This window comes from Barbus barbus, assembly GCF_936440315.1.
Source record: "Barbus barbus genome assembly, chromosome: 5".
NCBI classification, from domain to species: domain Eukaryota; kingdom Metazoa; phylum Chordata; class Actinopteri; order Cypriniformes; family Cyprinidae; genus Barbus; species Barbus barbus.
In genome coordinates, this window is record NC_136733.1 from 30075962 (window position 1) to 30091874 (window position 15913).

Here is a 15913-nt window from a genome sequence, read left to right on the forward strand (position 1 = left end):
AATATCGCGATAACTCGAAGCGCGGCGTGTTTTCAGTCAGTCGACTACTTGTATGCTTGGACAGGTCTGTGGTTGTATGGGTCTTCAGTAGTTCATTCCTTAATAATAATGGAATGCAATTCCTTAACATAAATGAATGCAATTTGATTCAAATAAGTTTGGTTCAAATAAATAAATAATACATTTGATTGAATAAAAATACATTTAAATAAATAAAATTATTAAAATAAAAAATAATTATTATGTTATTAGTTATTATTAGTTATGATGGGATGCATCGCATAAGGATAATCTTATTTGGGGGTCTGTGGCATTTAAAGGATTGAAAATCCCTGATCTAGACGAGCCTAAACATATCTGGAAACCTCATTAAGCCTTACACCCAGACACATGCAGCACAGGGGGGTTGCTCCTGCATGGTGGCCCAACCAGATTGGGGAGGACCCCCATAGCTTGACCCATTGTCGCCATAACAACCTCCCAACCCTTAGGCTCAGTTATCTGATAACAGCACACTAATGAAGAACATTAACATACAGCTCACTCGGCTTAAGTCAAATTCCCTCTCACATATCTGCCAATGTCCTGTAAACACAAAAGCACAAAATACACATGCTGTCGAATCTGAGACAACAATGATAACAACTGACTGCAATTACGAGCAATGGTGAGTTTCATTTGAATCAAGGCAGAGTTTACTCAAGAAATATAGTTGTTACCACATCTGAATATGCATACTTCCCTACTATTTAGTAGGCAAAAAATACGTGAAAAGAGATGTCTGTCCGAATTTACATTATTCATAAAAAAGTAGGGCTGCGTAGGTCACATGATAATGACAACATAACAGCTGTTGTACGCCCGAATTATGTCCACAATTTCATACTGTATCCACCGTATTTGCAATGAGGAAGTAATTTGTTTTCTGCAATGTGTGAGACCTTTAAATAATTAGAAGAGTAACAAAGCGTAATGAATGGTCTATGCTACAAACCATTGCGTTTATTACAATGATAAATTAAAATGAAATGACAACAAATACCAATATCATGCCACGTAGTGTTTTTGTACAGTTAAAGTAACTGGAAGAAAATGACACCGTAAGCCTGTGCACATTTAAACAGTTACAAATGGCTGCACCTGCTCTTATATTAAAAATAAGAAATTTTAGTTGGCCCCAATAGCCTTGTGGGCAGCGCGCTGGTGCGCTGCAGGCGTCCCAAGTTTGAATCCCAGCTTGAGGACCTTCCCTGATCCTGCCCTATCCTAAAATGAATAAATAAAAAACTATGTAAAGGTTGTGAAGTTACTTACTTACTATAAGTAGCATGCTATTTTGGATGCAGCCCAGGAGTTTGTTTTTGAAGCATAAGCTTCAGTAGCTGGAGAAGCTAATGTGTTTTTTAAGGAATCTCAACTCAGGGAAGAGAATCAGATAAACGAAACAGACACAAATCGGACCCTTCAGGATAAGGATCAAATCTGCAGATGGATCTTTACACACAGATTTGAATGCTGTCTAACACTTAATTCAGCTCCATCTGAGCGGTATCATTTCATGTATCTAATCCCTGCACTCTCCAGGTTTGGGCATGTCAACAGGGTTCAGCTGGAAAGGACAGATACGTTTGTCTGATTTTGACTAGAAGGTAGCCTACAAACGTCCCTTTACTAGTATGGTAATGGTATCATAAATGTTATGAAAAGTAGCATAAATACATTTAGAAACTATAAAAACAACCATATGTTAGTTAGAATCTTATGCTCAGAAAGGTACATTTATTTGATCAAAAATCTAATTTTATTTCTGTGATGGCAAAGCTGAATTTTCAGCAGCCATTGCTTGAATTCCTACAAAAATATGAAGCTGTTTTCGGAAATGTTTCTTAAGCACCACATTTTACTTGAAGGAAGGGTATTTAATTCAACCTGAAACTAGTTCCAATTTCCTGTCTATTCCACTCTCAGTCTCTTTTTCTGTTCCTCCCACTTTCTCTCCTCCCAACTGTCTCTTTTTCTCTTGTTTCTTATTGTCTCCCTTTCCAGTTTCTGTAATCCTACCACCAAATGGTGTCACATTACCAGTTATTTTGTTTCTCAGAAATACATTTGCCATCTGGAGCTTGCACACATGTAGGCCCTACATGCGCGCATGCACACACACACACACACACACATGCGTTACTCCTGGTCTCAGTCTCTTGAGATGTATGCAATTCTTAAGCACCTAGTTAAAGTTAATGACTCAGTCATATTCAATAAGCCGAGCCTGTCACACCCTCAGGAGACAGGCTTTGTTGACCTGATGCTAATGTCTTAGTGCTCAGACAATGGCAATTTACTGTCTTTTGTGTGAGGACTAATCTCTGTTAATAGCTTGACACAATCAGGTCTGCGCAGCTAAAACAGAGATTTATGTGAATGACGATGTGTGTTGTTTTTTGGGATGCAGTCAAAGATGTAAAATCTGAATGGAGGTAAAATCTGTTCCAATGAAAGCAGTAGGGCGTATGTAGAGTGGATGTGCATGGATATTACATATAATAACCTGCATGTATTTGAATAACCTGCTATTAGTGAACAGATTAATTGTGTTATTTCTTTACCTTTTTAATAGCCCTAAAAATATTAAATATGTTCTTATATAGTGGAAATATAGTTTTTTGGCGGTCTAGATTTTGATGTTTTCACATGAGTGGTGAAACACAAGGTATAAACACAGGCTGTGGATAGCAGAAAAAACACTGAAATTAAATTTATGAAATAATAAAATGCAATGAACATAAGAGAAGCAAAATAAATAAATATGACCCAGACTACATTAGATTAAAGTTCACTTACAATAAGAATAAACATATTTTGTTTTATGGCTGTCAAAACCATATAATCATCAAAATTCGAGAAAGTGCTGCAGTTAAAAAAGAATACACTTCAATGTTTGATTTCCATGCAGTTTTATATATACTTTCATACAGTAAGCAATTCTGGTACTGTTTCTTCACTTCTTGATGTCTCTGAATCAGGATTCTGATGCAAGACTATAGTTGAGAACCACAGCATGAGTTTCATACTTGGTAACTAATGAGTGTGTGTGTGTGTTTAGATGTGCATTGATAGTGAATTGACCTCCCTGTCTCAGACAAAGTAAACAGAGACAGACAAGCACAGTCTATAACCTTTAACCCCACATACACTCACATACAAAAGGCTCCGTCCGTTTCCAGACGTGAATAGGCATGCTATTTGTATATCTGAGTTATGTATCTGATATCATTGTGAATAATATTTAGGTTTGTCTAAAGTTTTTTTTTTTTTAGGCTATTTGTTTAAAAATGTGGACTGATGGCATTCAAATATTTTGTTGTAAAGTCCTCAGTTAGCTTACTCTCACTTCAAAAAATTACATATTTTGATCTGGTTAAAGTTTTGATTTGTGACCCAGGGAGCTGATGTCATTAGAGAATGAGTTCATCACCGCTTGTCATATTTTGTAGGCCTATACAGTAATTAGCAGCGCAACTATACAAATAAACAACCTTGCCAATCACGAAACCTCGCCTAACTTTAAATGCAGATGAGCGATAACGAGGGACTGATGGGAGGAGGGGCTGACGTCTGTGTGTGTGTGTTTGGAGGGGGAAGGGGGTCCAGCAAACACATAAATGACGCCTGCAGACAGTGACTTCGGATCAGATGCGACTGGCTTGCTGGATCTTCGGAGCAACTTCACATTCTTCACGTTCTGCCGCGCAAAGGATTTAAACAGAGGCAACCATGCCTTCATCTGTATCATGTGCGCTCTTTCTATTGGTATCAACCGTTCTCCCGGTGTCTTTTGCCTTATCGGGGGAATATTGTCACGGTTGGACGGACTCCTTCAACTCTTGGCACCGGGGATTCCAGTGTCCGGAGCGCTTTGACGGAGAGGACGCGCGCTACTGCTGCGGTACGTGCGCACTCAGGTACTGCTGTACGTACGCGGAGGCGCGCCTCGATCAGAGCACCTGCGACACCGACTCCGAACCGGAGAACACGGGCGACATGAGAAAGATGACAGAAACTGGTGAGTCTTTATAAAAAAACTTGTGTAATTCATCTTGTTTTGTTTTTTCGTTCTGTACACTTAAAAAAGGTGTAGGATTTACTTTTTTTTTTACTTTGTGCAGTCTTCACTCAGAAATTGCTAGTTAATTTAACAAAATGGACCACAAAACCAGGTATAAGGGTCAATTTGTTGAAGTTGAGATTTATCATCTGAAATGTATCATCTGAAAGCTGAATAAATAAGCTTTCCGTTGATGTATTGTTAGGATAGGACAATATTTGGCTGAGATAGACTACAAGATTTTGAAAATCTGGAATCTGATGCTGCAAAAAAAAAAAAAAATCTAAATATTGAGAAAATCGCCTTTAAGCTTTTCCAAATGAAGTTCTTAGCAATGCATATTACTACAAAAAAAAAAAGTTTTGATGTATTTACGGTAGTAAATTTACAAAATATCTTCATGGAACATGATCTTTACTTAATATCCTAATGATTTTTTTGGCATAAAAGAAAAATGGATAATTTTGACCCATACCATGTATTTTTGGCTATTGCTACAAATATACCCCAGCGACTTAAGACTGGTTTTGTGATCCAGAGTCACAAATAGTTACAAAGAAACTGCAAGAAAGACTGAAATAGCATTTTCTTGTAAAACGTAGTCCAATATTCTTTGTTTAAATCACTTCTAATAGAAAAATATATTTTAGTAGTGTACGAGTCATTTAAGGAAATTAATGTATTGTTGTAATTTATTTAATTATGTTAAATATGAATAATTGTACGAAAAAAATGGCCACTGCTGGCTACCTTGATGCATGTGTGCTCTTCACCCTTTACATATAATTATTTGAAGGACGTGGTATCAATAGAACATTTACATTTTATTACATTTGTTAAAATGACACAATTACATTTTATTGATAACAAAATATAATTCTGAAATTTTCCCTGGACTTAATTTTTTGTGCCTTATTTTTTTATGAGCATATTCAAGATTCAAAAAACTTTATTATCTAAAACCTAACCACAACTACTCCACAACAACACCTTTAAAATAAATAATAACAAACCAAAGATACAAGATCCTGGCAAAACTGCTTGGCCTTATTTAGTCTGTGGGTACCCAATAATTTTAGATGCCTGCCTGATTACTCTTGATAATATTAAAATACTTAGGCCTAGATCATTCTGAATTATAACATTTTAAATGAATTCATTGTGTGTGTGGGCATTTTTGTAACTTTCAGAAGAATTTTCACCAACCTCTGATGTGCATATTTGTATAACCCTCATGTTTAATTCTTTCTCTTCTCTCTCCCTCCCCAGTTCCAACCTATTTGCCCTTTGTGATTGTGGTGAGCACGTTCCTGTCGTTTGTTCTGGTTGGCGTGGTTATATCTATTTGCTGCTGCAAGTGTGTGAACCCCAAAGCGAACAATCGGCCAGCAGGGCCATCCGCTGCTCAGACCAGCCTGATGGAGTCTGGAGGGCCCTCTGTGGACAGCTCTACCCCATCCCGCACCTCCACTTCAGGCTCCTCCATGACAAACACTCGCCCTCCACCATCCGAGCTCAGCGTGAACCTCTATGGCCCGATGGGAAATGCGTTCCCACCCTCTCAGTCACAGCAGTATGTTCCTCCACTCCCACAGGGGGCGCCACAGTTCTACCAGCACTACATGAATTACGCTCTTCCCCCAGAACGCAGCATGCTGATGGCCCCTGCGTTCCTGGATGCCCGTCCTGGGTTTGGGCAGGTGCACGGCCCCGTGCAGCCTTTTCCTCAGGCCCCCATGCACACGGAGCCTATCCACCCCTCTGTCACTATCTGATAATGCTTATAAAACTACGAATGGACTATAAAACTGTGTTGGACTGCACTAGGAATAGGAATGTCCCAGGGATACTTTAATTTTGCGGCCGTGGATTTGCTTCCACAAACACAATTAGGACTGATATAATGTTAGTCATGGTTGGTACCTTTTTATGATGTATTGATACTTCTCATAGGAGTGTATTTGCATGAACACTTGATTGTTTGCTCTGCAATCACTGATTGTATTGTTATTTATAACAGATTAGAGAATAAATCTATTTTTATAGGCAATTTGCTTGACTCTGCTCGTTCGTATACAAAAACATGAATATTTCAAGACACATTTGTGAAACTACACTATGCTCTTTAAAATAAAGCACCCAAAAGGGGGTTTTCACAAAAATGCCATAGAATTTTGGGTTCACAGATGAACATTTTGGTGAATAGTTCTTTAAAGAACCACTTTTTCTTACTGTGAAGAATATTTTCATAATTTAAAGAACCTTTTTCGACCGCAAAGAATGTGCATTGGATGTGAATGAAACCATCAATGCCAATAAAGAACCTTTATTTTTAATAATGTAGGACTCAAGCAGCATTGGTTTAATTAGCTGGAACTAGTTTAATTTGCTGAAACGAAGTGGCTATATTTTTCTTAAACTGAATTTCTAGAGATCCTCTAGCCATCTGAACAGTAAGTGTCTCTTTGTCCTGCAAAGAGCTTTGGGTTTTCCTTTACAGTACTTTGTGATTGTAAAGCTCTCCAGCCGTTACAGCTGCTTGCGTGTGTGGCTGAGCAGGTTTTGTGTGTGGAAACGGCAGGAGGGCAGAGGACAAAAGATGCAGATCTCTTCACGCCCCTGAGAGTGGGATTAGTGCAGGTAAAGAGGGGTGTGTGAGTGAGATTAGGCACTGGATGGCCCAGCTGGAGTTTAAGCAGATGCGTATGAGTTCATTAACGAGCTGCAGACGAGCCTACTGAGTTTCAGCCCAAATCCTGTTATGATGTAAAACGTGTAATGTGACGCTAAAGACACATGAATAAATCCAGCCAAGCAGCCAAATAAATCTGCTCAGGTACACAACTGTAAATAAACCAATCTTCTTTTTTTTTCACTCGCACACAGTCACAAAGTGTTTAACTTGCAATGCTAAAAAGAGAAAAGTAAAAGACACAAAGCTTCTGAGATATATACTGTTTTAGTTTTGCATTCACTCTGATCAAAAAAAAATTCTTAATGTAAATATAGTATGTAATATACTGTAAAAATCATTTAAACTAAGGAAACCAACTGACTCAATTAATTTACGTTTAGAAACCAGTGGTTATGAGTAATTTGAATTTATTTAAGTTCACTATACAAAGAATATTTCCTAATATACGATTAAATATGCACAATTTTGTGTATTGATTAGGTCCCTCATATTCTGATGCATTAACTCAACCCTCATATAGTTTTAGGGCACATGGTAATATGTCAAGTCAGCTAGCTATAACGTACATAGGCCTAATCCAGGAAAAAAACAAACAAACAAGCATAAAGTGCTCCAAAATCTCCTGGTAGATGGCTGCATTGACTCTGGACTTGATAAAACACAATGATGGACCAACACCAGCACACGTCACGGCACCCCAAATCATCACTGACTGTGGAAACTTCAAACTGGACTTCAAGCAGCTTGGATTCTGTGCCTCTCCAGTCTTCCTCCAGACTCCAGACATTGATTTCCAAATGAAATGCAAAATTTAAATTTATCTGAAAAGAGGACTTTGGACCACTGAGCAACAGTCCAGTTCTTTTTCTCCACAGCCCAGGTAAGACGCTTCTGACGTTGTCTCTGGTTCAGAAGTGGCTTGGTAGCCCTTTTCCTGAAGACGTCTGAGCATGGTGACTCTTGATGCACTGACTCCAGCTTCAGTCCACTCCTTGTGAAGCTCTCCCAAGTGTTTGAATCAGCTTTGCTTGACAGTATTCTCAAGCTTGCGGTCATCCCTGTTGCTTGTGCAACTTTTCCTACCCAAATTCTTCCTTCCAGTCAACTTTGCATTTAATATGCTTTGATACAGCACTCTGTAAACAGCCACACCTTTCAGTAATGACCCTCTGTGACTTACACTCTTTGTGGAGGGTGTCAATATTGGTCTTCTGGATCATTGCCAAGTCAGTCTTCTCCATTATTGTGGTTTCAAAGAACAAGAGATACCCTGAATTTATACTGTAGGGATGGTCGTTTAATGAAACTCAAATACAAATATTCTAATATATTGAGATACAGATTTTGACTTTCATGAGCTGTAAGCTCTAATCATCAAAATTAAAACAAAAAAAACTTTTGAAATGTCTTACTTTACATGTAATGAATGTAAAATATATATGAAAGTTTCACTTTTGAAGTAAAAAAAAAAAAGATTTTCACGATATTCTAATTTTTTTAGATGCACCTGTACATGTCAAAACACATAAAATAACATTTAATTTCAACATCTGCTCTACAGACTGTAGCAAAGCAGTCTTTGTAAGTAGATTCCATTTGAGTTCTGCTACTATAATCAGTTTTTGAGTTCACTTAACTTTTTTAGGCCCTGTTCAATGTTGAGAGCCAATGTTACGATTTAAAGTATAAAGTGAAGTGAAATGAAGTGAAAATCGCGTTTTAGTCTCATACTGTATCGCGTATCTTGTCAGTGTCTGCACTTGCTTGGCCGTTTTTTGTGATAAACAGGAAAGTGGGTCCAGCTGAATTCCAATAGGGATTTGTTAGATAGGTTTTTATACTACGGCAGCGGTCGTGTAAAGCCCTCCTCGCGTGAAGACAGAAGACTGTAAAGACCATCGCCTCTTATCGCTTTTTATTTTTCCTCTTTCCTACAACTTGTTTCACTTCGGTTTCAGTTTTTTATAACCATTTCTTACTATGTGTAAGTAAGTTGTTGTTGTTGTTTTAAAACGCGTGCTTGGCTCAGTGTTGATGTCTGTATAGGTTGTTTATTCACTTTTAGTTTTATTTAATTTAAGTTATTTTAGTATTTCATACTGTATGGAAATGAAATAATATATATATTGAATTTATTTTTATATGTATGTATACGTGTGTGGCTGTACATACACACGTAGTTGTGTTTTGGTGTTTGGCTTAGTGTTATGTTAGAAGCATTATTATACTCATACCTTTTGTTGTTTTAATATTTTGAATTGTTTTTAGCTTATTTTTTATTTCTATATATTTAATTTCTTTATTTTCTTAAATGTGTGTATATAGTAACTAGAGTTTTGACTTTTGTGTGTGCGTGTGTGTTCCTTTTAATTTCAGTTTAAGTGTTGTTGCTGTCAATGGAGTGTAATTTCTATCATCACCTTTAACACTTTTCTTGGAGTGTAAATAAGGAACCCCCCCCCCCCCCCTCATGATCAAGAGTGCAGTGCAAAAAGAATGTATAACCTCTTGCTGGTAAAGAGATTAGCCAAAAAGAAAAAAAAAAGAATGATTATTGCATTGTTAGGGGTCATGGGTGAAAGGTCAAATTCCAGATACATATCAAGCCAATCACAGACAGAGTGACAGAGAGAAAGCGAATCAATCAGATGACATAACCAACTGAAAGGAATTGTATTATTCTACAATTTCAATTTGACAAAAGTTACACAAGTTTATTAGTTCACAGGTTTTAATGATTAAAAAACTGACTCTCAGAAAAGATGAGACATAAACACAATGATTCAATACTGAAGATTCTAACAAGCTCTAATGCCCCTTGGGTCAAATTCCAAAACACAAAAACAGCTCATTCGCTCAAATTGAATAATAGTTCAATTAGAACTCAAGGTTTAGAATTCTCTTTCAACTTGTGTTCCATCATTACTTTACTACTAAAGGGCTGTTCACACATGCGTTTGCATTTAGTCTGCATTAATTGTTGGTCTCTGTATCTAGAGTATTTGTTTCAATGGCCGTCTTTTCAGCATCTCCTGCCATTAGCACCACGTTTTTAAAGACACTTCAAGTTAAAAACTCATTATTATGCATTTCAATGGTCTCCAACTACATCTTGTGTGAACGGCCCTCAAGACATTCTAGAACACTGACATGGTCTGGGACAGTCCATGGTTACATAATACAAGAAAAACATTGTTATCATGAGGGAAAAACATTAAAAGACATAGGCAAAATCATACCATTATTAATTAATTAAAATGATTAAAGATCAGTTTAAGCTTTAACTGAATACCATACAAACGGCTCTATTGACTATAGCCACTTTAGAGAATTTAGTTTGAACTAATGCACTAGAATTAAACCCCACACAGAACAGTACACTTCAATATTTCTAAACAAGCATCCATTTCCACTAAATACAGACACAATATCAAGGTTTTACTTATATAAAAATTAAATGAAAAACTGAGACCTCATGTCCACTGAAGCAGGAAGACAGGTTAACTACAGGATCACTATAAGAGGTCAGGTTATCAGTTATCAGGTTATCAGAATGGTCCATTCCTTCAGGACAATGGTGCGGGTGTCTAGATGTGCATTGAGCGTGTGGCATCATGGCGACTGTCAGTGTGTGTTTGTGTGGAAATGTGCATGCATGAGAGCGTAAGTGAATGCGTTTATGTAAGTAAATTATTTTCTGTCGGGGTTATGTGTGTTAGTCAGGCTTTCTCTGAGGTTGCTAGTAACTGTGCATGTTACTCGTCGGGTTTTCTTTTGGGTTTTTTAGGGTTGCGTGAGCGACTTTTGGCTTTGCAGAGAGGACAGATTGGTGCGTTCCGATGGATTTGTTGGTGGCAGGACAGACAAGCCTGAAAAGAGACAACAAATGAAATAAATCTCTTGTAGTTTTTACATTCTGTATAAGTTAAAAAATGTAGCAGTTTCTAGTGTCTTTCCACAATAAGCAGGTACAAAATGTCAGTAAGATTTTGATATTTTATTCAGCAATGATGCATTTAATTGATTAAAAGTGACAGTAAAGACATTTATAATGTTACAAAAGATTTCTATTTAAAATAAATGCTTTTGCATGCACACGGAAACTATTCACATGCGCATGGGAATTGTGTTTGCGTGCTTACACATTACAATTTCTAGTTTTATATATACTATATAACCTATTTCCATTGTGCGTCACTGCCATCTTACTGTGTAGAAAATGAGAGCATGGATGCACATGAATTAATAGATATAAAAATGTGGCTTTTCTTAAGGTAGTACCTCTAATATCAAGGACTAATGTTCAATTTAATGCATCCTCTGTGGCGGCCGAGAAACAATGACATGAGATGTGCCTATGGCACAATAATGCTTTTATTTAAAGCAGTACGTCATATTTCAAGGCCATTATTTCAAGTCTGCTTTAATGCATACTCTATGGCGGCCAAAAAAACACACCAAGAAATGGGCAGATGGCGCAATTAAGCTCAGTTTCTCGTGTGTACACCAAAGTCTGTATATTTTTTTATTTTTGCAAAGATCCTTTTAGAGGCTCTGTAATACAGTCCTAAGAACATCGTGAGAAGAAACCCAAAACCTGCCTATAACCTGCATTTTTCATTGACAATCAAACAATCATCAAACAGCTGCCATGAAAGCATACTTCTTACATGATACATTTATTTTCATTAAATTCTTAATTTTCAATTATAGAAAACTAAATAGGGGCAAAAGTCTGGAAATGCAAATATTTTTTCATACTCTGCTTTCTTTTTTCCATACTTTTCCAGACCTGGAAATTACTCCAATCAAATTCCATACTTTTCCATACTGTGTAGGAACCCTGTTAAAAAGAACCGGTTCCAAAAGACCCACGTCATTCTTTTGTGAATCAGACTATAGTGGAACAACAAAGACAAATCAACAGAAAGTTGTATTGCTTTATTGTCATTTTCATTTTGTGTGAAATTTAATGCATTCTGAATTAAATAACATTTAATTCAGAATGCAAGCTCACAACTAAAGTAAAATATTTTTCTCTTGCCAGCAATGTGTAGGCACTGCCAAATAAACTAAATATTTCTCCACAGTATTGCTGATGTGTGTGTACACAGATACAGCTGCAGTAATGTAAAAGTCTATTCACCTTCATAGGTGGCGGCTGCTGGCGGAACGTCGCTGTCTGTCTGGCATCCTGTTTCCGTGCAGCTTGAAGCTGCTGGGCTGCAGCCGCTGCTGCCGCTAAGGATTCTGGGATTGGAGGCTCCTGAGGTTCTGTCTGCCACTCAGCCTTTTGCTTTTCAAAGTAGCTGAAAGGAGATGAAGAGCACACAAACAAACAGTAAGCAATTTAGCCTTCCCATACACAATTACACACTCTGTCTCACAAATTCTCTGACTCAGCTTTAAGAATTACTCTCTAGCAAACACACACTCCTACACTACAATGACTCATTTTGAGGAGTTCCCCCAGTCAAACACACACACACACACACACACAGGAACAGCATTACTAACTCCAATGAAAGCTTCTCCTCTTCCTGGCTGAGGTCGGGAAGTCTCTGTAAGCCGAGGGTCATCCTCAGGGCATCCACGTGTTCTTTCAGTGGCTTGTACTCATCGTGGAGACGTCTGGTTGACTCCAGCAGTTTGTTCAAGTCACTTTCAGACTGTTTGATAGTGTTTTCCATCTGGGAGAAGAAATACAGCCACTCCATAAATTACAATGTTGTGAACCTAATGATTAGCCCTCTGACCTAACCTTGACATCACAGAAAAAAAGTGCTTGTAGAGCTTATAATACCTATATACTACCATTCAACCATTTTCCATTTTTGAAAGAAGCTATTTGAGCATAAAGTAATATTGTATTACTGAAAATACAGTAAAAACATTAGTATTGTAAAATATAGTTACAATTTAACTGTTTTCTATTCTAAAACATTCTAGAAATCATTCTAATATGCTGATTTTGTGCCTAAGAAACATTTTTAATATTTTTATCAGTGTTATCAATTATCAATGTTGAAAACAGATGAGCTGCGTAATATTTTTCTGGAAACCATGATGCATTTTATTTTAGGATTCTTTGATGAACGGCCTTTATTAATTTATTTATTTTTGGAACTTTTGATCATTTTAATGCATATTTGCAGAATAAAAGTTAGTTCTTTTTTTTTATCTTACTGACCTGAAAGTTTTGAATAGTAGTGTATATTCTACCTAACTTGCATACCTTTGAATATGTGCATTAAGTAAAGTAAAAAAAAAAGTAAAGTCGTGACGTATTGTCAAGTATGGTGACCCATACTCGAAATTGGTGCTCTGCGTTTAACCCATCCAAGTGCGCACACACAGCAGTGAGTAGTGAACAAATCCACACACACACACACACACACACACACCGTGAACACACACCCGGAGCAGTGGGCAGCCATGCTGCAGCGCCCGGGGAGCAATTGGGGGTTCGGTGCCTTGCTCAAGGGAACCTCAGTCGTGGTATTGAGGGTGGAGAGAGCGCTGGACACTCACTCCCCCCACCTACAATTCCTGCCGGCCGGGGGCTCGAACTCGCAACCTTTCGATTACTAGTCCGACTCTCTAACCATTAGGCCACGACTTCCCCCTATTAAGTCATAGTCAGTGTAAATGCGATGGATATATTAACTTTATTGACTGCACCACAAACATGATCAATATGGTAGTGGAGTGTGTAATGTTTTTTCTTATTTACCACATTAATATCAGCATGTATGAGACGCAGCTCCTCTACGTGAGCCATTTTCTCCTGCAGCAGAAGATCCATTTCCTGTTTGTACTCTCTCAGGTGCTTCTCCTCTGACTCCAGAGCTTCAAACTCACTCCTCAGTCGAGATTTGATCTTCTCCATCTGAATTGTCTTATTCCTGCAAAACCACACAAAACACAGTAAACAACATGACAGCATATGACAATACAATGCAAATACTTCTGATCTGGTGCATGTGATTTTAAACAAGACTTCTATAATGTGGTTTCAGAAATCCGAGCATTAGACCCTGTGCGTGCAAAGCTATATTTATAACAACCAGACAATCAAGTGTGTGTCTGAGGTAACGTTATGTATAAGTTAACCGTTCCGCAGGAAATTAACCGTTTGCTCTGCAGTTTCGTGTCTAACCACAACAGGATGCTTTTCACACTCATCCACGTCGAAAATAACGGTTAATGCAGAATTAGTGTGATGTGTTTTCAGATTTAGTGCAAAGCTATGTTTATAATTTAAGCGGCTTGCTTTAGCATCATGACCGATGCAAAGAGCCTATCAAAGGAGAAATGTCTTATATTACTTTTTTCAGGTAGACTATAGATGCAAATTCATGCATTGCTTGTGAAATGAAACGATTAAGGTGAATTACGCCGGGTTTTTGCAATATAGGTTGAACCGGCCAGATGTTGAAGACAGGCTAGCGTGTCTGCTTTAGGCTCAATCTCAGCTTTTCTTACCTTATTTCTTTGATGTTTTCTAGCTTGCACATTATCTCTTGTTCGTCCGCCATGGTGGACTATGAAACTGTGAGACTTCTGTGGGAATAAGAAAGGAGGTAAAGGTTGTAGCACATATAACTTACCTCTCATAAGAAAGACAATAGAAATGCTAACCAGCTGTGGACAACAGCAACACGGCGCTGACTACATTTCCCACAATCCTCAGCGAGGTTTAAAGGGAGCGTGTTCCATTAAAAAAGACACAAGCGTTTGTCGGACGTTTATTATATTCCTTATAGGAAATATTTGGGAAACTATTGAAAAATATAGTCATCTAAAATACCACCTTCATTTTAGTGACATCTGGTAGAGGCAAAGGTACATGGCAAAGTAATGTGCTACACGCATCTTCATATTTTTATAAGTATGAGAAACAGTCAGCAGATGTGGTTTATTGCGGATTTATTAGAAAACAAAGAAAAACATGTCGAGTAAAACAGCAAACAACTACATTGCCTGTTGCTATCTGAACTTATTCACATGACAGCAGCAGCATCACTTGTCTCAAGTATTTCAATGTGCATTTGATATATTGAATTCCATATTCATGTACTGTGGTATGTACACAATACTCCATAGTACTTAATAGAATATAATGTATAGGCTATGTCCAAATTATTATATTTATTGTCCATTATTCTATGTCCTATTTATTCATACTTAAGTGTGGGGGCCAAAAATTGGCCCTGGACTTTTTGGCACAGAGCGGCCCACCAAACCCTAAATGAGTGGCATATTCTTGTCTTTTCTGGTGTATATTAAATAGTAAAAAATGAATACAAGGGACAGTTTAATATCACTAAAGTATTCCAATATTATCAGTCGATATGACACAATGCTCTGGTATCGTCTAAGACTTGAATAGTGCAGAATGCGGACTGTTTTTATGGTGCCTTTCTATTGGTTATATACAGTATTTGCCTTTTTGCAGTCTGTCATTTTAAGGAATAGAGCTCCAATTGTTGAAAAGAGTATACAAATTATTTTGATGATAAAAAATACAGTAAACTGTACTGTGAAATATATAATGTTACAATTTAAAACAGCTGTCTTCTATGCAACTATATAGTAAAATATAATTGATTTCCGTGATCAAAGCTGAATTTTCAGCATCACTTCATATTTTACTTTTAATATGCTGCTTCATATATTTGCTGGAAATGTGATACCATTCAGTCTTGGGTAAGATTAAAAAATATTAATTAATATTTTTCTTCAACAATGTTGCATTAAATCAAAGATTGTAGAATACAAAAAGGGACTTTGATTAAATTGATTTAAGTGACAGTAAATATATTTACACATTCAAATAAATGCTGTTCTTTAACTGAGAACCATTATACCAATAATAAAACCATTGTTAATAATTGATCACAAATAATAACAACTGATAATTAAGCAGCAAATTAGGCAGCATTAGAATAATTTCTGAAGGGACACTGAAGACTGGAGTAATGATGCTGAAAATTCGGCTTTGATCACATAAATAAATTACATTTTAAAACATCCTAAATAAAAAAACACTATTTTAAGTGTAATATTTAATAATATTAGGCTATTATTTTACTGTATTTTTGATAAAAAAA

The 15913-nt window shown here is 37.0% G+C and overlaps 2 protein-coding genes across 2 annotated transcripts; one reads left to right on the forward strand and one right to left on the reverse strand.

Annotated features, from left to right (window-relative positions):
- Positions 1-3728: 3728 nt before the first annotated feature.
- LOC306870598 (protein shisa-1-like) lies at positions 3729-6153 on the forward strand. Its single transcript, XM_079417968.1, has 2 exons — positions 3729-4063; positions 5375-6153. The coding sequence occupies exons 1-2, from the start codon at positions 3775-3777 to the stop codon at positions 5878-5880; spliced, it is 795 nt and encodes a 264-aa protein (XP_079274094.1). The 5' UTR covers positions 3729-3774; the 3' UTR covers positions 5881-6153.
- Positions 6154-9453: 3300 nt separating this feature from the next.
- On the reverse strand, positions 9454-14484 carry zc4h2 (zinc finger, C4H2 domain containing). The gene is made up of 6 exons (XM_079417286.1): positions 14442-14484; positions 14286-14363; positions 13534-13705; positions 12318-12490; positions 11947-12109; positions 9454-10669 (listed from the first exon to the last, which is right to left on the reverse strand). The coding sequence occupies exons 2-6, from the start codon at positions 14336-14338 to the stop codon at positions 10556-10558; spliced, it is 675 nt and encodes a 224-aa protein (XP_079273412.1). The 5' UTR covers positions 14339-14363; positions 14442-14484; the 3' UTR covers positions 9454-10555.
- Between the last annotated feature and the right edge of the window lie 1429 nt (positions 14485-15913).